This window comes from Trichomycterus rosablanca, chromosome 5 (genome assembly GCF_030014385.1).
Source record: "Trichomycterus rosablanca isolate fTriRos1 chromosome 5, fTriRos1.hap1, whole genome shotgun sequence".
NCBI classification, from domain to species: Eukaryota; Metazoa; Chordata; class Actinopteri; order Siluriformes; family Trichomycteridae; genus Trichomycterus; species Trichomycterus rosablanca.
Window position 1 is genome coordinate 38,562,432 of NC_085992.1, and position 23,914 is coordinate 38,586,345.

General features: G+C 38.9%; 1 protein-coding gene across 1 annotated transcript in view; it reads left to right on the forward strand.

Annotated features, from left to right (window-relative positions):
* pcdh15a (protocadherin-related 15a) overlaps window positions 1-23,914 on the forward strand; it is a 483,603-nt gene that overhangs the window by 86,636 nt on the left and 373,053 nt on the right. Inside the window, exon 2 of the mRNA XM_062995172.1 lies at window positions 1,966-2,084. Within this exon, the coding sequence (XP_062851242.1) occupies window positions 1,988-2,084 (97 nt within the window). The 5' untranslated portion in view covers window positions 1,966-1,987. The remainder of the gene's footprint in view (window positions 1-1,965; window positions 2,085-23,914) is intronic.

Here is a 23,914-nt window from a genome sequence, read left to right on the forward strand (position 1 = left end):
TGAGCCAAATCACACAAGTGAAATTCAGTTCTGTTCTGTTGGGTTTTAGCACAGCTTTAAACACTGTCAGCATTGCAAGATGTTTATCAGACACACTCTGTAGGTGTGGGTGTCCTGCAAAGATGATACCTAAAGCATGTGGTACATACAGTATGTTGTTTTACAACACTTCTGAGACCTGTGGACAAATGAGACAAGGTTACATTTCAGGCCAAAATGCATAACACTGTAAAGAATGTGCAACCCCAAATCAGAAAAAGTTGGGACAGCCTGGAAAAACACAGAGTTTCTTACATTTACTTTGACTTTTATTTAATTACAGATAGGATAACCTGAGTTATTTCATGTTTTGTCTGCTCAACTTCATTTCATTTATTAATAAACATCCATTCCTGCATTTAAGGCCTACAACACAATTCAAAAAAGTTGGGACAGTAAAGCATTTACCACTTTGTAATGTTGCTTTGTAATGTTTCACCACACTTAAAAGATGTTTAGGCATTGAGGATACCAAGTGATTTAGTGTTTCAGCTTTTATTTTGTCCCATTCTTCCTGCAAACATGTCTTAAGATGTGCAACAGTACACAATATTCTCTATTGGGGACAGGTCAGGACTGCAGGCAGGACAGTCCAGTACCCGTACCCTCTTCTTCCGCAGCCATGTCTTTGTAATTGTCTTGTTGAAAAATGCATGGACATCCCTGGCAAAGATGACAACTTGAAGGCAGCATGTGTTGCTCTAAGATCTCAATGTACTTTTCTGCATTAATGCTGCCATTACAGAAGTGTAAATGACCTTTGCCAAGGGCACTGACACAGCCCCATACCATGACAGACCCTGGCTTTTGGACTTGTTTCTGATAACAGTCTGGACGGTCCTTTTCGTCTTTGGTCCGGAGCACACAGTGTCAATTTTTTTCCCAAAAAAAAGGAGCTGGAATGCTGATTCATCTGGCCACAATACACATTTGTACTGTGTGATGGTCCATGCTAGATGCCTCTGAGCCCAGAGAAGTCGACGCCGCTTCTGGACATGGTTAACATAAGGCTTCTTTTTTGCACAGTTTTAAGTGGCATTTGTACTCCCTTGCCCATGTGGTTATATCAGCTATTGTTGAGTGGCGGTTCTTGATGCAGTGCCGTCTGAGGGATCGAAGATCACAGGCGTTCAGCTTAAGCATTTTCCATACTGTCCCAACTTCTGATTAGGGGTTGTGCATTCTGTGAAGCATGGTGGAGGGAGCATTATAGTTGTGGTTGCATTGCTGCACTAGGGCTTGCCTGTTGAATGTACAATTAATTCATAAAAAGATTGTTCAGGACAAGTTCAGTGTTGATGTTTAGCTTAGCAGTGTAAAAAAAACCATAAATCTAGCTGGCATGTGCTAATGGTTGTTTTTGAGGTGGCGTAATTTACTGAAGCACTTAGATTTGAAATATTTTTTTAGCTTTCATCCTCTAGACAACCAGCTACTGTGCATACAGCGCTGAGACCAAGACTGAATGCACTAATCTCATTTGTCATCGCACGCTGCCAAAATACGATCTGTCAACAAGCAACAAATCTCCAACAAGACAACACTTAACTTGGAATTTTGAAAATGACTTTATTGTTTAAGATTTCCCAGCGGGATCCATCTCTGACATACCCTCTGGCACATTTACGTACAATTGAATCTCATTTGCTAATGCTGTCATGTTTTGGCAGCTACAAGAACCCAATTTTCCTTCTTCCACGTCCCACCAGGTTAGCCCCGAGAGTTTATTGTGTTTTTCGGAGATTGAGCCTGCATGGAAATGAAGGCTGTCATGGAAAACTTATTGACTGCGATCATTGCAAGTCGCTCCTGTGGAGCGGGGTGTGGCGGATTGTGCATTTTTGAAGAGATATCATTTATCACAAGATAGATATACGCGCAGATATTCTTGAAGGTTATACGTTTTTATCTTTCTCTTTCTTGCAGGTGGGCAACCAGCAGTGAGTGAATGAAGATGAGAAGGGGCTTGTGGATGGGGCTTTGCTTGGGAATCGGGATTGTCCTCCTTACGCCCCTCCCTCACGTTAGGGCTCAGGGTGCTGAAGGTAAGCCGGAGAATCCCTCATCTATTTAAACATCCTTTCATACTATATCAGAACTCTACTTGTTGTGTAGAAGCCATGTCATCTGAATCATGATTTAGTCTTTTGGTGTCATGGTGAGGAAAATAAGGAAGCACTATGTAAAACTATGACATTTCCTTTGTGCAAAAGGTCAGATTTGGTCTTGGGGTCCTTTCTGTGTGGAATGCATGTTCTCCCTGTGTCTGCGTGGGTTTCTTCTGGGAGCTCCAGTTTCCTCCCACAGTCCAAAGACATGCAAGTTAGTTGAACTGGAGATACAAAATTGCTTGTGTTGGTGCCTGACATTGAACTTTAACTGATGAATCATGTGTAACCTGTAATTACCTGTACTGTAATGATTGTTACCAAAGTGTAAAACATGACATTTAAATTCTAATAAACAAACAAACAAACAAACAGATTAGGATTTGAGCTACTCATCAGAAGTTCAAGTTAATACATTTGTAGCCACTGTTCACTTATTATAAATACAATGCTAGCAAATACTTAAAACTTGTAAATGTCTTCACTCAAATTGGTTATTTCCAATAGAAACATAAAAAATTAAAATAATAATAAAAAAAATAAAAGTGTAGGTTGCAACCAAAGATTAATTGAAAAACATGCTTTTCTGGCAATGTAATGTGTTCTATACTGTTCAACTTTTTTTTCTTTGCACTAGTAGCCTTTTCATATTTGCTTTGATCATTTAATGTAGAGATAATAATAATAATAATAATAATTTAACATAAAAAAAACTCATACGAAAGTGCCATTTATCACATAATGTATATTTTTGTTTAATTTGTTTTTGCACGTATAATAATAATAAATAATAATATTATTAATAATAATTTAACTAAACTCATACTAAAGTACCATTTAATTTGAACAGTTTTTGCACATACAATACTACTACTACTACTACTACTAATAATAATAATAATAATAATAATAATAATAATAATTTAACTTAAATAAAACTCATACCAAAGTGCCATTTATCACATCATATATATTTTTTGTTTTTAATTTGAGCAGGTTTTTGCACATACAATAATAATAATACTACCAATACTACTACTCATACTACTACTAATAATAATAATAAATGTACTTGGCAAAACTAAAAAACTTGCCGTTTGTCATCATACACATTTTTAAATTTTTAATTTTTAAAGATTTTTACACAAATAATAATTATTATTATAATTATAATAATAATTATTATTATTATTATTATTATTATTATTATTGTTGTTATTACTACTAATACTACTTCTACTACTACTACTACTACTACTAATAATAATAATAATAATAATAATAATAATACTTTTTAATGCACAAGCAATGAACAAGCAATAATTCTAGGATCACACAATACAGTATAATCTCAGCTTTACAGAGGTTTGCAGATAATGTATTTTAGCCGAGTCTTTGGCGTTATTACTATGACTGAATATAATTTCTGAAAACTGTTGTACAAGATATGAAGCAGAATGTTTATATGTGTTTATATTCTGTATCTGCAGCTATTAAGTTTAGTTTTTACAGTTTAAAAGCTAAGCAAGCAGGTGAAGATAAAGTTTATTTTTAACACCATCGCTTTTGCATCTTTTCGTTTAGTTCAGTCGTATAAATCCCCAATTTCAGGGGCATTTAGTCTTGAACGTTCCTGAAATGAGCAGCTAATGATATATGAATTGGAAACCCAAAGCCCGCCAAGGACGAAAAGACTAATGTAGAATAAATGTACGAGTTTCTGCGAGGGGACGAGAGGAAATGAGCTGCAGACCTTTCTGATTTGTGGCTAGGAAGAAAAAGTACATGTTGTTCTCTTAGATATATCCTTGTTTGTTCTTGAGGTGTTTATTTTTCTTGATTTTAAATGATTTAAAATAAGCGTTTATGTTGGAAAGAGGTACTTTAACTATTTTAGATTAAGACCAAGCAGAGTTCCCAGAATCTCTATTTTGATTTATTTTACAATCAATATTTAAGTACCCTGCTTCCTACGCTTCTATTATATTTACTATGCAATCAAAAGTTAAGGGAGACTAAAGTAGGCTTTAATATTTAGTGGATTCATGTTTGCTGCTACTAGTCTGTCTACTTTTCTGTTAAGGCTTTAAGCTAGATTTTAAAACATACACAATAATGATGTTGGGCCCTGCTTTTTGATCACTCTCACAGTCCACAGTCCTTCCAATTTGCTATACCAAAATTTAATGGACTTAAGGTTAGTGCTCTTCATTTTTCCTCAAATTCCCTCCTGATCTAATCATATCCAATTACCCAAATGTATTTCACCTTATCTGCTGCAGACCTTCACACCTGGCCGAGCAGAGCCATGACTAACAAACGCCTCCTCTGACAGGTGTGCAGTAGCTGACTGCTTCTTTTCACCTGCATGAGGTGTGTTCTTACAGGGATTCATATCACACTCATTATCCCCCATCCCTGTCAGATCCATGTTAGAAAGTCAGCTATGCCACTGACCTGGCTGTGTGTGTGTGTGTGTGTGTGTGTGTGTGTGTGTGTGTGTGTGTGTGTGTGTGTGTGTGTGAAAGAGGAAGATTACAGTTTCTGCACAGTATTTACCTTTCAAATCTGTGATTGCGTTCTTCACATCAGGGATTTCCTAGGGTCCGGCTCTGCAGACAATATTTACCTTATATTTGCTTCAGTAGTTCTGTTCTGTGAGCCTGTTACTTCTTGAAGATTCAGCCTCCCAGCATTAGCATTTATTGTTGACCAGGAAAGATCTAGCAGGACAACAGAGGGACAAACAGACATGGAAATCTACATTTATTATTGTGTTGCATGGTGTGCACAAACACAGGCTGTAACCTTTAACCTGTCTTTTGGAAGCTGGACTTTAATCCTCCCCCACACACACGTACACACATTTAAATATATTTCCGGTGACTTACCCTGATGCACTGATGATCAGAGGTGGAAAGAGTAGTAAAATATTTTACGCAAGTAAAAGTACGATAAAAATACAATTACAAGTAAAAGTACAAGTAAAATTACTAGTCTAAAAATCTACTGAAGTAAAAAGTAACTCATTTAAAATGTACTTTTAACAGAAGGAGGGACATCATTTTCCAACAGAAGTTCATAAGTGAATGATACAGCAGACTACACACAGCTCACCAGCCATGCAGCATATTAGCAGTTCATGTGTGGATTTAACCACTCTACACACTTAACAGACTGCAAAAATATAACGGGTCTTACCCCGTCATAGGAACATGATCAAAATCAAAAACAATCCAGCTGAATCTTACAATCACATTTATGCTGTCCGTTTTACTTAAAGAAATACTCAAATAAATGAACATAAAAAAAATCACATTTCATAATGCTTTGCTGTCGTTGCAAAATGAAAGCCAACCGTAAACAGCAGAACTGCGACCTAGATCAATCACACCGCAGCAGAAAATCATAACCACTTATCTGCTTACCTGATCTAAATCCATGTGTTGTTCCATTAGGGATATAATCCACTTTATATAAGACCATCTTGTATGTTTCCAGAATATATTAATCCATACCAAACTGTTTTATCCACCGAACTAATTAAAACTATTGTACTGTAGATCATTTATTCTCTCAGCTTTCCCGGTAAAAAGCTTAAATTGGTGATTTGTTCACTAAACTGTCATTAATACAACAACCAATGAAGAAAGAGATTGAAATTCCGCCCATAATCTGAATTCGGAAGCTCTGATTGGTTTATACATCTGAATCTCTTCACCAAATGAACCGATTGATGGAGTTGTTTATGCACAACATCATAATGAAACAGAGTGAGTCGTTTCTGACTCATTAACTCAGTGATTCAGTTCGCAAGCCCTACTCTAAAGAACAATTTCGTAAATGCTTAGCGGGCCGGATCAAACAGCCTAAGGGGCCGGTTTGATGTCGAGTTTTTTATTGTTTTCTTTCTTTCTTTTTTTTTACTCAGTAACGGATGTTATTTAAAATGTAGCGAATTACAATTCTTAATACAAAACATACTTAAGTAAAAGTAAAATTACTGGTTGTAAAATCTACTTTAAAAAGTACAAGTACACAAAAAAACTACTCAATTACAGTAACGCGAGTAAATGTGATTCGTTACTTTCCACCTCTGCTGATGATGGATGATTGTGTACATTGTTGTTGGCGTCGGTGGAGCTCTGGTTGTTTTTGTTTACTGAATAGTCACAATCTGTCTCTGATATATTGGCTGCAATCAATTTATTGTTAGTGGTGAAGGACAGTCAGTCATTGAGATTTTGAGCAGTTGTGTTGACCAGTGTGACAGCTATCAGTCCTCTGCTCATGCATTTTGCATGATTTTGGATTGTGACTGTGGAGATTTGTTTCCATTTAGTTGAAAGAGCTTTTGTGTCCTTGTCTTACAGGTAATGACTGAAAGTGAGGACCCTATTACTTAAATGGTGCCCCCCTTAATATTTTAACCCCTTTTTTGTTCTTCCATTTTATATTGTATTACTTATTTTTGCTGATTTTTGCTCACTAACTGATCCAAACATCTAGACCAAACCAACTCCAAAATGTTTGGTCTAGTGAGATGTGTAATTTTTATTATTATTATTTTTATTATTATTATTATTTTATGTTTTTCCATCTTATGTTGTCTAATTTTTTTGCTGTTTTTATTTATTTATTTATTTTTTTGCCCATCAACTCATCCAGCAGTTTATTTGGATGCAGTTTTCACATAACAAACACACACAAAAAAAACTTGGGATGCAAAAAAGTCTAGATCATAATAGAAGTACACTAACAACACCCTTGAAACCACCTGGAATACCGCAGAGGTGAGAGTTGTAGCAGTTGTAGGGCAGTAGTAGGGCAGTTGTAGGGCAGTTATAGCGTAGTGGTTAAGGCACTGGACTAGTAATCTAAAGGTTGCTGGTTCAAGCCCCACCACTGCCAGGCTGCCATTGTTGGGCCCTTGAGCAAGGCCCTTAACCCTTAATTGCTTAGACAGTATATTGTCACAGTACTTTAAGTCACTTTGGATAAAAAGCATATGTGCAATGCTGAAAATGTAAAATTTACAGTATATGTTGAAACAAGGCTTGGTGGGTAGCACTGTTGCCTTACAGCAAGAAGGTCCTGGGTTCGATCCCCAGGTGGGGTGGCCTGTGTCCTTTCTATGTAGAGTTTGCCCATGTTTGCGTGGGTTTCCTCCTGGTGCTCTGGTTTCCTCCCACAGTCCAGATATGCAAGTGAGGTGAACTGGAGATACTAAATTGTCCATGACTGTGTTTGATATAACCTTGTGAACTGATGAACCTTGTGTGATGAGTAAACCGTTTATGTCATGAATGTGACCAAAGTGTAAAACATGACGTTTCAATCCTAATAAACAAACAAACAAACAAACTTATTTTTACTGATTTTTGCTCACTAACTCATCCAGATAGTTAGACCAAACCAACTCCAGATGTGTATTTATTATTATTATTATTATTATTATTATTAATATTATTGTATGTTCTTCCATCTTATGTTGTGTTATTTTTTGCTGTTTTTTATTATGTATTTATTTATTCATTCATTTATTCATTTATTTATTTATTGCCTACTAACTTATTTTCTATAGAAATAAATGGGATGCAAAAAAGTCTAGGTCATCATAATACAAGTACACTAACAACACCCTTGTAATCACCTGGAATACCGCAGAGGTAAGAGTTCAAGAGAAGCTTTATTGTCATTTCAGCTATATACAAACACATATTGAAACGAAACAACGTTCCTCCAGGACCAGGGTGCAACACAGAACAAAAGGGCAAGACAATACAGTACATGCAGTGCAGATAAAACAGTACAATAAATACAACAGACATTTCTAATCTAAAGTAATTGATGAAGACAAGACTAGAGACAAGTGTAGTGTTGGCCAGTACATGGTACTGAGTAAATGATAGGTGAGGTAAAAAGCAGAGAGATATAAAGGAGTAAGGTGCAAAAATGCAATACTGTGCAAAGATGCAAGTAATACAGTCAGTAATTAGTAGTTGTATATATTGAAGTTGTCAGAGTCCAGGCAACAAGACTGTCTTGGTTGTGTGTGTGTGTGGTCATGTGTGTGTGTGTGTGAATGTGTATATGTGTGTGCAAGTGTGAGTGAGTGTATGTGCATGTAAGTTTGAGTGTGTGTGTGTATGTTCAGATGAGTGTGTGACCAGGGAGGTGAACCCTGTATCGTGGGGGTAGTGGGCTCTGAGCACCTCTGCATACTACAGTTGTGTATTATTACAGTATTGTGGAGTATTATTTAATTATTGATTCCTAATTAGCACATTACCTGTTGCTATTTTGTTTACTATTATCAACGTATCATGTAGATTAAGACCCTGTTCTTTCCTTTCAGATGCTGACCATTTCTTCTCACCAAATTAACTAATGTTGAGGGGTTTGGGGTTTTTGGTATCATTACTTTTTAAAGAGGATTTCTAAAATCACATATTCTAGCCAGCACCTGTAATCAGTATGAATCAGTATGTAAATTATGTAGTGTCTTTAGAGTAAATTAATTTAATTTATTTTACTGTATTATTTTACTATATCAATTAAAATTAGACTGTAAAATAGTGTAAAAAAAATAAATGCCTTTATCGTCATTATATATAAAAAATACAGCAATATTTTCTACGGTGACAGTAATTAAGTCCTAAAAATATTAAGGTCTAAAATATCTAAAAAATATATTTAAAAAGTCTATAAAGAACTGTAGCAGTATTGCACATGTACAAATAACAGTATTATTGCACAGTTTGTTAAGTTACTGCACTTACAACAATATTGAGGTGGGAGGGGGTAGGGGGGCAGTATTTATTTAATGCAACAATGACACTTGGAAAAAACAGTTTTTCATTCTGGAGGTGTGTGTCCTTAGAACCCTATAACGTCTTCCAGATGTAAGTAGAGAAAAGAGATTGTGTCCAGGGTGAGTTGCATCTTTCAGAATCCCTCTGGATTTGTTTAAATAGCGAGTTCTGAAGATGCCCCCCAGTGTGGGCAAGGAACCAACCAATAATCTATTGGGCAGTGTGTATGACCCTCTGGAGGACTTTTCTCATTGAAAAGATGATGTAAAAATGATTGTTTATAGTTGATAATAGTGGTAAAGGCGTAAATTTACATTTAAGTTTATTTATTTCATTTAAGCGACTTACAGTACAGTTACAGTATACAGTCTGAGCAATTGAGGGTTAAGGGCCTTGCTCAAGGGCCCAACAGCAGCAACCTGGCAGTGGTGGGGCTTGAACCAGCATCCTTCTGATTACTAGTCCAGTACCTTAACCACTAGGCTACAGCTTGTTACCATGTTGCAGTGGTATAATCAGAATACAGCACTTTAAGCGCAGTCATATAGGCAAACATTAAATTTTGGTCTGATGTCACACCACCCTGTAATTGATTTTTATTATTATTATTATTTTGTTTCTATAAAAGCGTGAAAGCTTTATTAAAAACATCAGGACTTGCCAACTGGAGCTTACATACGTCTTGGGTTCAGAATGGCATTGCAAGGGGTTCATGAGACTATAATAGAAATGGAAGTGTCCCGTTGACATGTCATAATGTCACATATGTATTGGAATTTTTGATAGAAAGGATATAAAAACAGCAATTATATTATATTAGCATATTTTAGAAAGTAAGGAGACATGCTAACAAGCTGTGCTATTCATAATCAGGGTTTGCTTATTGTTAGTCTATAAAATGAAGATGATGTAGGTTGACTGAGTGTATGAGGGGCGGCAAGGTGGCTCAGTAGGTGGCACTGGTATGAGTGTGTGTATGTGTTTACCCTGTGATGGACTGGCGAACAGTTCAGAGTGTTTCCTACCTAATATTGTGTTGGTCCCCCTTTTGCTGCCAAAACAGCCCTGACCTGTTAAGGCATGGACTCCAGTAGACCCCTAAAGGTGTGCTGTAGTTTCTGGCACCAAGATGTTAGCAGCAGATCCTTTGATGACTCCTGTAAGTTGAGAGGTGGGGCCTCCATGGATCGGACTTGTTTGTCCAGTACATCCCACAGATGCTTTATTGTATTGAGATCTGGGGAATTTGGAGACCAAGTCAACACCTCAAACTCGTTGTTGTGCTCCTCAAACCATTCCTGAACCATTTTTGCTTGGGGCAGGACGCATTATCCTGCTGAAAGAGGCCACAGCCATCAGGGAATACCGTTTCCATGAAAGGGTGTACGTGGTCTGCAACAATGCTTAGGTAGGTGGTACATGTCAAAGTAACATCCACATGGATGGTAGGACCCAAGGTTTCCCAGCAGAACATTGCCCAATGCATCACACTGCCTCTGCCGGCTTGCCTTCTTCCCATAGTGCATCCTGGTGCCAAGTGTTTCCCAAGTACAGTGGGGTCAAAAAGTATTTAGTCAGCCACTGATTGTGCAAGTTCTCCTACTTAGAAAGATGAGAGAGGTCTGTAATTTTCATCATAGGTACACTTCAACTATGAGAGACAAAATGAGAAAAAAAAAATCCAGGAAATCACATTGTAGGATTTTTAAAGAATTTATTTGTAAATTATGGTGGAAAATACTGTAAGTATTTGGTCAATAACAAACAAGCAAGATTTCTGGCTCTCACAGACCTGTAACTTATTCTTTAAGCTCTTCTGTCCTCCACTCGTTACCTGTATTAATGGCACCTGTTTGACCTCGTTATCTGTGTAAAAGACACCTGTCCACATCCTCAAACATTCAGACTCCAAACTCAACCATGGCCAAGACCAAAGAGCTGTCGAAGGACACCAGGAAGAAAATTGTAGACCTGCACCAGGCTGGGAAGAGTGAATCTACAATAGGCAAGCAGGTTGGTGTGAATAAATCAACTGTGGGAGCAATTGTAAGAAAATGGAAGACATACAAGACCATTGATAATCTCCCTTGGGGTCAAAATGATCATGAGAACGGTGAGCAAAAATCCCAGAACTACACGGAGGGACCTGATGAATGACCTGCAGAGAGCTGGGACCAAAGTAACAAAGGGACCATTAGTAACACACTACGCCGAGAGGGATTCAAATCCTGCAGTGCCAGGCGTGTCCCCCTGCTTAAGCCAGTACATGTCCAGGCCCGTCTGAAGTTTGCCAGAGAGCATATGGATGATCCAGAAGAGGATTGGGAGAATATCATGTGGTCAGATGAAACCAAAATGGAACTTTTTGGTAAAAACTCAACTCGTCGTGTTTGGAGGAAGACCATACCTACTGTGAAGCATGGGGGTGGAAACGTCATGCTTTGGGGCTGTTTTTCTGCAAAGGGGACAGGACGACTGATCCGTGTTAAGGGAAGAATGAACGGGGCCATGTATCGTGAGATTTTAAGCCAAAACCTCCTTCCATCAGTGAGCGCATTGAAGATGGAACGTGGCTGGGTCTTCCAGCATGACAATGATCCCAAACACACCGCTCGGGCAATGAAGGAGTGGCTCCGTAAAAAGCATTTCAAGGTCCTGGAGTGGCCTAGCCAGTCTCCAGACCTCAACCCCATAGAAAATTTGTGGAGTCCGTGTTGCCCAGCGACAGCCCCAAAACATCACTGCTCTAGAGGAGATCTGCATGGAGGAATGGGCCAAAATACCAGCTACAGTGTGTGCAAACCTGGTGAAGACTTACAGGAAACGTTTGACCTCTGTCATTGCCAACAAAGGTTATGTTACAAAGTATTGAGTTGAACTTTTGTTATTGACCAAATACTTATTTTCCACCATAATTTACAAATAAATTCTTTAAAAATCCTACAATGTGATTTCCTGTATTTTTCTAATTTTGTCTCTCATAGTTGAAGTGTACCTATGATGAAAATTACAGACCTCTCTCATCTTTCTAAGTAGGAGAACTTGCACAATCAGTGGCTGACTAAATACTTTTTGGCCCCACTGTAAGTGATGCACACGCACCCAGCCATCCATGTGATGTAAAAGAAAACATGATTCATCAGACCAGGCCACCTTCTTCCATTGCTCCGTGGTCCAGTTCCGATGCTCACGTGCCCATTGTTGGTGCTTTTGGTGGTGGACAGGGGTCAGCATGGGCACCCTGACTGGTCTGCGACTATGCAGCCCCATATGCAACAAACTGTGATGCACTGTGTATTCTGACACCTTTCTATCAGAACCAGCATTAACTTCTTCAGCAATTTGAGCTTCAGTAGCTCGTCTGTTGAATCGGACCACACGGGCCAGCCTTCACTCCCCACGTGCATCAATGAGCATTGGCCGCCCATGACCACTTTTGATAGATACTGACAACTGCAGACTGGGAACACCCCACAAGAGCTGCAGTTTTGGAGATGCTCTAAACCAGTCGTCTAGCCATCACAATTTGGCCCTTGTCAAATTCGCTCAAATCCCTACGCTTGCCAATTTTTCCTACTTCTAACACATCAACTTTGAGGATAAAATGTTCTTGTTGCCTAATATATCCCACCTACTAACAGGTGCCGTGATGAAGAGATAATCAGTGTTATTCACTTCACCTGTCAGTGTTCATAATGTTATGCCTGGTCGGTGTATACTATGATTTATTTACTTCTCTAAAACCTATTAAATGAAAAATTACACCATTACAAATGACTATTTTTATGGTCTTGCCTGCCAGTTATAGCAACTGAAAATACTATGCTTATTGCACATCTGGCTAAGGGGAGCAAATACGAGTGTCTGAGTGAAATCCTCAGCAGACTGAATCTCTGTAGTTTTAGAGATGGAAATCTTTAAACACACACAGGATCAAAAATACAGCACATCCCAAACACAGTGTGTGACACAGAAGCAAACGAGAAAAGAAAAAGTATTTTTTTCTCCTTAAGGTGACTAGAGACCCACCAATACAAGAACAGATTTAAAAATATATTTAATATTCTGTGTAGCTTCTATATTAGCAAAACACTTAACTACAGGTAATTAATTAGCCTTTGTAAAATGAACCACAATACCTTCTAAAGAAAAATGATCTCAACTCCTCCCAGACAAATCCCGTCTGTCGCTGTAACAGTAATTGTTGCACCTGGGATAAATGAAAGAAAATAATGAGTCACAGTGGGCTGCTTTACCAGCTAGCACCATTCGATTGCATTTCGAGATCTGAGGATTCAAACCATTTACAAGGGCGGCACGGTGGCTAAGTGGGTAGCACTGTCGCCTCACAGCAAGAAGGTCCTGGGTTTGATCCCCAGGTGGGCCGGTCTAGGTCCTTTCTGTGTGGAGTTTGCATGTTTTCCCCGAGTGCTCCGGTTCCCTCCCACAGTCCAAAGACATGCAAGTGGGGTGAATTGAAGACACTAAATTGTCCATGACTGTGTTTGATATCAACTTGTGAACTGATGAACCTTGTGTAATGAGTAACTACCGTTTCTGTCATGAATGTAACCAAAGTGTAAAACATGACGTTAAAATCCTAATGAACAAACAAACAAACACTAGATGTCAGTTGTAGCCTAGTGGTTAAAGTACTAGAGTAGTAATCAGAAAGTTGCTGGTTCAAGCCCCACCACTGCCAGGTTGCTGCTGTTGGGCACTTGAGCAAGGCCCTTATCCCTCAAGTGCTCAGACTGTATACTGTCACAGTACTGTAAGTCACTGACTTTAAAATAAACTCTTCTCTTTCTTTGTGGCTTCAACATCATTCACTTTTCTTGTGCTTTCAAAAATAAATTGTAGAGTTTTTGTAGGAATTTGTGCCAATTTAGTCAATAAATTAGACCCTAACATTGTATGGATTTAAAATGATGTCCTTCAGTTTCTGTGTGTATGTTTTGACCAAGGATGATGATTAAAAAATCACAATAAAGTCAACCGTAAAATTTGTTCCAGGGAGTCATGACTTGGTATAAAATCAGGTGTGTAAAATTAAAACAGATTTACATTTTCAACATTTCAGCATTTGGCAAAGTAAATTCTAATCATTTAGTCACAAAAAGGAGAAAAACGTTGCCAAAAATATTGAAGACCCATGGCTACCATGGTATATTGTTTATGTTTTACAAGGGTCTGTAAGGGTTGTTTCTACACTCACTGTCCATTTTATCAGCTCCACTTACCATATAGAAGCACTTTGTAGTTCTACAATTACTGACTGTAGTCCATTTGTTTCTCTAAATGCTTTGTTACCCCCTTTCATGCTGTTCTTCAATGGTCAGGACTCTCCCAGGACCACCACAGAGCAGGTATTATTTGGGTTGTGGATCATTCTCAGCACTGCAGTGACACTGACATGATGGTGGTGTGTTAGTGTGTGTTGTGCTGGTATGAGTGGATATGACACAGCAGCGCTGCTGGAGTTTTTAAACACCTCAACTGTCCCGGCTGGACTAAGAATAGTCCACCAGCCAAAAATATATCCAGCCAACAGCGCCCTGTGGGCAGCATCCTGTGACCACTGATGAAGGTCTAGAAGATGACCAACTCAAACAGCAGCAATAGATGAGTGATCGTCTCTGACTTTACATCTACAAGGTGGACCAACTAGGTAGGAGTGTCTAATAGAGTGGACAGTGAGTGGACACTGTATTTAAAAACTCCAGCAGCGCTGCTGTGTCTGATCCACTCATACCAGTACAACACACACTAACACACCACCACCATGTCAGTGTCACTGCAGTGCTGAGAATGATCCACCACCTAAATACTACCTGCTCTGTGGTGGTCCTGTGGGGGTCCTGACCATTGAAGAACAGCGTGAAAGGGGGCTAAAAAGGTATGTAGAGAAACAGATGAACTACAGTCCAATTGTAGAACTACAAAGTGCTCCTATATGGTAAGTGGAGCTGATAAAATGGACACTGTGTGTAGAAACAAGGAGGTGGTTTTAATGTTATGGCTGATCGGTGTAAATTGGCTTAGAATATCACTATTATTTTAGCATTTGAAAATGCTAACCGAACCGTCTCATTTTGATCTTCGGGTTTAAAACAGAGCTCAATGAGGCAATCATATGCTAATTATTAACGAGAGGAAAAACATCCTTTGTCTTTTGTCCTTGCAATCACCTGCAGAGGAGAATTAGATCCTGTCCATTTATATTTCACTCACCTTGATTCCCTCTTCTTGGAGAGGACTGAATAACTTAAACCCCAATGCAATTTTGGGGTGATGCATAACCCAGACACCCTTCATTTTGGGAGGCTTAGTGGTACAGCAGGTAGTATTGGTGGAATACGTCCCCGGAGTCTCCGGTTTTATCCTTGTCCATCTTTTTATGGCAGTACGTGGATTTCTAATCTGGTCTTTTAAAAATAGTTAATCTCCTTGTGTGTGTGTGAGTGAGTGTGTGAGATGCCCTCCGTTCACCTGGTTGGTAGGTGCGAATATTGGTCACCTTGGGACAGTTTACTGTGGCCAATCCACATACTGACATTCCATAAAGAAATGGCAAGGAACCCAAGTATACAGACATAAGGAAAACAATACAAACTCTGTATAGATTGACACTGCAGGTATTGAACCCGGGTCACTGGAGCTGTACAGGATCGATATTGTAACTCTGCTGCACCACTGTGCCACCCTGACTCAATTTCGAAAAGGGTATTTATGTTTGTTTTGTATGAAGAATGTGCTGTGTTGTGTTGTTCAGTGTTTTTTTTTGTTCTGAATGAGTCTCAGGTGGCAGACTGGTGAAGCGAGCTGGGGATGTGGGGGGTGACATATCCTCCAGATGTTGCTCATGAACAGTTGAGCTTATGGCATGACAGCTGCCCTCTTTTTCCCCGCGAGCAGGGTATACTGAAGTGATTTTATTGAAATATCTACAGCTAAATAGGGTGTCTGTCTACAAAATGTTTAATGCAGCATGTCATTATGCCCTGCAGTTGGGGAAATTTTAGCAGCTCAGTAGAATAAACACATCCTATTTACATTTATAGTCAGACGTTTACATACACTTGTTGGATATGTCTGTCATGGCGAGGAAATAATCACTGTTTATTATATTTATATATTTAACACCGACCAGGCATAACATTATGACCACTGACAGGTGAAGTGAATAACACTGATTATCTCTTCATCACGGCACCTGTTAGTAGGTGGGATATATTAGGCAGCAAGTGAAGGTTTTATCCTCATACTTGATGTGTTAGAAGCAGGAAAAATGTACAAGCGTAAGGATTTGAGCGAGTTTGACAAGGGCCAAATTGTGATGACTAGACGACTGGGTCAGAGCATCTCCAAAACTGCAGCTCTTGTGGGGTGTTCCCGGTCTGCAGTGGTCAGTATGTATCAAAAGTGGTCCAAGAAAGGCTCATTGATACACGTGGTGAGTGAAGGCTGGCCCGTGTGGTCCGATCAAACAGACAAGCTACTGTATCTCAAATTGCTGAAGGAGTTAATGCTGGTTCTGATAGAAAGGTGTCAGAATACACAGTGCATCACAGTTTGTTGCGTATGGGGCTGCATAGCCACAGACCAGTCAGGGTGCCCATGCTGACCCCTGTCCACCACCAAAAGCGGCAACAATGGGCTCGTGAGCATCGGAACTGGACCACGGAGCAATAGAAGAAGGTGGCCTGGTCTGATGAATCACGTTTTCTTTAACATCATGTGGATGGCCGGGTGCGTGTGCGTCACTTACCTGGGGAACACATGACACCAGGATGCACTATGGGAAGAAGGCAAGCCGGCGGAGGCAGTGTGATGCCATCCATGTGGATGTTACTTTGACACGATTGTGAGCACCAGTGCTTGAGCTTACAAATGCGCACATCAACACATCAAAAGGGTTTAGAAAGGCTTCCCACAAAGAGGGGAGAACTCTGTATGAATGCCCACAGTTTTCAAATAAGATGTCCAACAAGAAGTAAAGAAATTAAGATAAAATAATAGCCACCAAAGTGGTGCATGGCTTTTATGTTGCTGTTCAGAGCAGTGAATCACACACAATGGTACAAAGAAAATAGCACATCTCTCTAGGGGTCTAAAAAAATGCCTGATCACACAAACACACACACTCACACACACACACAGCATTATCCATGTTTTATTTAATAATGTTCTCACACAATTTAACGGCATAAACTATTTTTTCAGTTGTCCTTAGGAAAGTCAGGAAACCTTTCTAAGTTTCACCACATTGCATCAGCGTTTGATGCCTTCAAAATGGCACTTAGCCCAAAGTCTCTAAGCAGACTAACCTATTTGATGTGATGTTTTCGTGGCCGGATTTCCACATACCGATCCATATCGGATGTTCCAGACGGATTCTCCATAGAGTTCCTTTTGTCTGACTTTTTCTCCTTCCTTCACTTTTTACATCTCATTTATTGGTTCTTGGGCACTTTTTGGATTTGACTGACTTGCTGTGAAATCTCATTAATCATTCCACTTTAGTTGGCCCCGAACCTTTCTTCACTCGTATGCATTGTCTTCGCTGCACAGAGAGAGTAGTTTCAGGCTGAATTTGGATCATCTGCCCTTCTATCAACCCCAATCCCAGCTCTCGCGCTTTAGCTTTTGGCAGTTCGGATTTTCTCTGGACTAACAGATCAGTGGATAAGACAGTGAGCTGCTGTGCAGTGGTGTTTGTCTCAATTAGTGTGTAGAATATGTAAGGGCATGGTGTTAGATTATTGAGGAACGTATTCTGGACCAACTCACTTAGTGATCTTAGATTTGACCCGCTAAAGGGTCCAGTGCCACCTGACAACACTGAGAACAGGACAGGAATACACTCTTGGTAGGTAGCTTGTCCATGTCAATCATTCAGACCCGTACTGTTCTTCTACTTGTACCACACATGCATTAAATCACATGTAGCTCTAGCCAGTTAAGTAGTCTTTTATTTTTACCGAAGCTCCTGCCATTTCTGCCTCTATAATTAACACACTATATGGGTGAACGTATGTAGGTGGCTCTCTTAATTTATTTCAGATGTTTAGATGTTTCAGACACACCCAGTGCCAACAGGAATATTAAATAACTTATAAAAAATTTATCATATGCATCTAACTTTGTGGCAACAGAGAGTCCTTTCCTGTACCAGTATCACTGTTTTCATTAGTCACTTTATCCTGGCCAGGGAAGCAGCAGGTCCTGTTCCACTGGAAAACTCTTGATGCAAGGCTGGAATACCCTGGGCAGGGCGCCAATCCATTGCAAGGCTTTGACCACCCGCCCCTCAGACAAAGCCAGTCATGTCTGTGTAGGTGCCCAACTGGTCAATAGCATGGGTGAGATTCAAACCTGGATTCCAGAAGTGGTGGGCTAGCGTAATAGACTGCTGTTGCTCTCAAGGTGAATGAGTAAATCATTTCAGAACTAGATATTAATTTAGACAGTTAATTTTGACTCAAGGGTAAATGTTTATTATTATTATTATTATTACTATTATTTTTTTGTTATTATTATTATTATTATTATTATCATTACTATTATTATTATTATTATCATTACTATTACTATTATTATTAATAATAGCAACAGTTTATTATTATTATTATTAATATTATCATTACTATTACTATTATTATTATCATTACTATTACTATTATTATTAATAATAGCAACAGTTTATTATTATTATTAATATTATCATTACTATTATTATTATTAAATGTTTATTATTAGTATTATTATTACTATTATTTTTTTGTTATTGTTATTATTATCATTACTATTACTATTATTATTATTATCATTACTATTACTATTATTATTAATAATAGCAACAGTTTATTATTATTATTATTATTAATATTATTATTATTATTATTATTAATAATAATAATAATAGCAACAGTTTATTATTATTATTATTATTAATAATATTATTACTATTACTATTATTAATATTATTATTATTATTATTATCATCATTACTGTTATTATTACTATTTTATCATTATTACTGTTACTATTATTATTATTATTATTATCATTAGTACTATTATTATTATTATTACTATTATTATCATTATTATTATTAGTAGTAGTACTATTTATTATTATTATTACTTTTATTATTTTTGTTATTATTATTATTATTATTATTACTATTTATTATTATTATTAATATTATTACTATTATTATTGTTACTATTTATTATTATTATTATTATTATTAATTATTGTCTACATTTATTTGCACTTTTTATTTATTTAGCATCTGTTTGTTTAATTCTAATTTAATTATTCCAACTAATACTCTATCTTCCAGTCTCTTTCAATGTTCTTTTTGATAATATTTCGGGTGTTTTTTTGCTTGCCACTCTTGCTGGCCCCAGCTTGCTCATCAGGGGTTATTGAACCTGGAATCTGTAAAGTTGCTTTGAGACAATGTCCTCTTCAAATAAATCTAGTCAGACCCGACAGGACTAAGTTCCTACCCAGCGTCACGTAACACGATTGACATTTAGCACAATCGGTAAAGAGGAGAAAAGCAGCGAGCGAAGCGAGGTTGATCTGGTAAAATGAAATGGATCATTTTTAACAAGATTTTTATCACCTGATGAAGTGCCATTACGAGTCACTTAGCATTTCTGCCAAGCCGTACATGAAGATCTCTGTCACTTCTATTCTAGCAAAGAAAGTCTTTCCTACTGTCTGACTGGATCGTCTCTTTTTACATTTACATTTTTTTGCATTTAGTAGACGTTCTTGTCCAGAGCGACTTACAGAGGTGCTTCCACAGTAAACATTTCCCTACTCTGGTTTAAGTAGACAGTAAACAGTCCAAGAACACAAATAAGAGTGTTAGTAAGTACAGGTTTTTAATCGTCTTTTGAGGACATTGAGAGACTCGGATGTTCGGACAGAGAAAGTTTGTTTCACCATTTGGGTGCTATTACAGAGAAGATGATCAAGACTGGCGAGACAAGTAGCTCAGAGGTTGCATGAGCAAGGTGTGATGAGTTCTCTAAGGTAGCTTGGGGCTGGTCTGTTTTTGGCTTTGTAGGCGAGCATCAGTGTTTTAAACTGAATGGGAGCAGCTTCAGGAAGCCAGTGAGGAAAACGCAGTAGTGGGGTAATGTGGCAGAAGTTAGGTTGGTTGAAAACCAGGCGAGCAGCTGCGATGAATATGATCACACTTTCCCAAAATAGTATCTGCAGATGCTAACCATTTTGAATGAGAGTCAGCCATGTATGTGTTTGTAAACAGTACTAATAATGGCGTTACTGAGGCCCTCGGTGGCATGTCTATAATGCGATTGGTCAAAGGGATGTAAACAAGTTAGATCAAAAGAATAATTCCTTTATGTGTCATATATACACATACATACTGTATGTGCAGTACAATAAAATGCTTTTTCTGCGTATCTCAGCTTGTTTGGGAGCTGGGGTCAGAGCGCAGGGTCAGCCATCATACAACAGCCCCGGAGCAGACAGGGTTAAGGGCCTTGCTCAAGAGCCCAAGTGGCTGCATAGCAGAGCCTGGATTTAAACCGATGATCTTTTTTATTTATGCATTTTCTCCCCGTTTTCCTCCCGATTTAGCGCACTCAATTTTGTCTTCCGCTGCTACCAGAGATACCCGATTGCATCTGAGGAGAGCACGTCGCTGTACATGCCTCTTCCGACACGTGTACAGCCCTCCTCTTCTCGCCCCTGCTTTCTGCACAGGCGTCTCTTCCGCCAACCAGGGTCCTCACACAGCGTATGAAGACTCCACCCACACATAGTCCGGCCCCAACCCTGCAGATACGGTGGCCAATTAGTATCTGCTGTAGGCACTGCCAATTATGCCCGCTAGATGGCGCCCAGCCGACCGGAGGTGGTGTGCAAGTGGAATATCCCGCTGCGCCACCTGGGCGCCTCCCAATGATCTTTTAATTGATAGCCTAGAGTTCTAAGCACTAGGCTACCACTGTCCCCAAATTTATGTGTACATACATTATGGATGTAACGATACACTCTACCCACAATGCGATGCGATTCACGATATTGGGTTCACGATACGATTTTTTACAGATTTTTTTAAAACTGAAATTGAAGACAAATTATGACAAAGTTTCATTTTATTATTTTTCTTAAAAAAGAAAATAAATTATATTATTTGTGGTTGTATTTTATTTATCTAAATAATGAATGTCCTTTTAGTTCTGAGGTAGGTACAAACTATGCAAAAATTTTTTGAATTAAGCCCAATTGGCTGAAAAACCCTGAATTTGGCAACCAGGTGTATAGCGCCAGTGACGTCAACAAGGCGAGGTGTATAGCGCCAGTGCCCTCTGCTGTTAAAAGTGAATATTGATTCATTTTACATGTAAAATCGATTTGAATCGTGGAATTTTTGAATCGGTTATTAACTATTATCGGTGAATCGTTACATACCTAACATACATACTTTTACAGTGTGATCACTGTACTACATTACTGTGCAATACCTTTTAAAAACAGTTCAATAGTTGTTATTTTTTGTAATCTTTTTATATATCTTTTTATATATCTTTACATTTATATATATTTTTTTCTTTTTCTCCAATTGTGTCCCCAATTTTTCCCCTAATCTAGTCGTATCCAATTACCCCTGATTGCATTACGCTTCACCCCTACTGATACAACCCCCCACTGCTGACTGAGGAGCTTTGCAACTGACACACGCCCCCCTCCGACACGTGTGCAGTACCGACTGCATCTTTTCACCAGCACGGGGCGAGTTCATATGCGGATAAGCCTTGTGCACGGAGAGCCACACCCTGATCAGCATTATTCGCATCAATCAGACAGCAGAGGTCGTAATAGCACCAGTTATGAGGAACCCATGTCTGGCTCATCCCACCCTGTGAACAACAGCCAATCGTTGTTCATGTAGCCGCCCAGCCCAGCCGGATGTATTCGAAATCCCAGCTCTGGTGTGCTAGCATATTTTTACCGCTGCGCCACCTGAGCGACTACTTTTCTTTTTTTAATATATGTATAGAAATTTTATATCTCTATATATTCTTGAAAGCTGCTATAACATTGCAAATTCCCCCGTGGGATTTTAAAAGACTATCTTACCTTATTTTATCTTATCAGATGTATGCTTTGTTAGTTGCCTCAGAACTTTTCATGATTAGTAGTAGTACAAATGATAAAATATTCAATCTAATTATTTATTTAACTTCCACAACTGCTTCATCCTGGTCAGGGTCAGTGTCTGTTCTGTATAACCTGGACCCACCAGACCCAGGGCAGTAATACACCTAGACATGGTACCAATCTTTCAAAAGGCAATGCTTTCACTTGCCCATTTCTTAATTACTTCTGAGAGGTGAGAAGAAAACCCAGAGTACCCAGAGGAAATCCAGACTCGAGACCTTTGGACCATGCAAAAATTATTACAGACAGTGATGAGACCACTAAACATACCCATTGTACCTTTCATTTATTTCCATTTTATTTTACTGCTGTACTGCTTATTTTACTACTCTGTTGGGCTGTGAATAACATTCTTCTGTTATTTCCCTGTGAGCCAGGCCTCCTAATTCCTTGTTTTTAATTATAATTACTATAGGTGATGACTTTTCTGAGCCCATACAAATAACAGCTTACTTGACTGCACCCATTAGGCAGAAGTCATTTACCAACTTCACGAGAGCTTCATGGGTCAGATTGCTTCATAATAAGCACCTTAATGCTGAACTGAAGTTTGTAGCAGATTGTGTGGTCAAACAAAGAGAAGCATGAGATTCTATCTGTAAATCTGTGCACTGGTTGGCATGGTGGCATATTTGGTAAAATGGGTGGCGTACATCATCATAAGGACCTGGGCTTTATTACTGCCTCTGTTCAGGGGTGGGGACTTCAACGCTGTGTAGAGACCCTGGTTAGTAGCCAGAGGCGCCTGTATAGAAGTGGAGGAGCGCAGGGATTGGTGTGTGACTCTCCGTGTGCAAGACTGGCCTCAAGAGTAAATCCATTGAAGTACGGGCGAATAAGAAGGGGTAGGTGGACTGCACACGTGTCGGAGGGAGGCAAATATATCCTCCTCGAACTTGATCTATATGTATAGTATATACACACTGATCAGACATTAAAACCACCTCCTTGTTTCTACACTCACTGTCCATTTTATCAGCTCCACTTACCACATAGAAGCACTTTGTAGTTCTACAATTACTGACTGTAGTCCATCTGTTTCTCTACATACCTTTTTAGCCTGCTTTCATGATGTTCTTCAATGGTCAGGACCACTACAGAGCAAGTATTATTTAGGTGGTGGATCATTCTCAGCACTGCAGTGACAATGACATGGTGGTGGTGTGTTCGTGTGTGTTGTGCTGGTATGAGTGGATCAGACACAACAGCGCTGCTGGAGGTTTTAAATACCGTGTCCACTCACTGTCCACTATATTATAGACTCCTACCTAGTTGGTCCACCTTGTAGATGTAAAGTCAGAGACGTTTGCTCATCTATTGCTACTGTTCGAGTTGGTCATCTTCTAGAACTTCATGAGTGGTCACAGGACGCTGCCCACCGGGCGCTGTTGGCTGGATATTTTTGGTTGGTGGACTATTCTCAGTCCAGCAGTGAGGCGTTTAAAAACTCCAGCAGCATTGCTGTATCTTATCCACTCATACTAGCACAACACACACTAACACACCACCACCATGTCAGTGTCACTGCAGTGCTGAGAATGATCCACCACCCAAATAATACCTGCTCTGTGGTGGTCCTGGGAGAGTCCTGACCATTGAAGAACATCATGAAAGGGGGCTAAGAAAGCATGGTTTTAATGTTATGGCTGATCAGTATATATATATATATATATATATATATAGATCTGATGCATAATGATGTTCTTGATAAGGAAAATGACTTTATTAGCTTGTTCG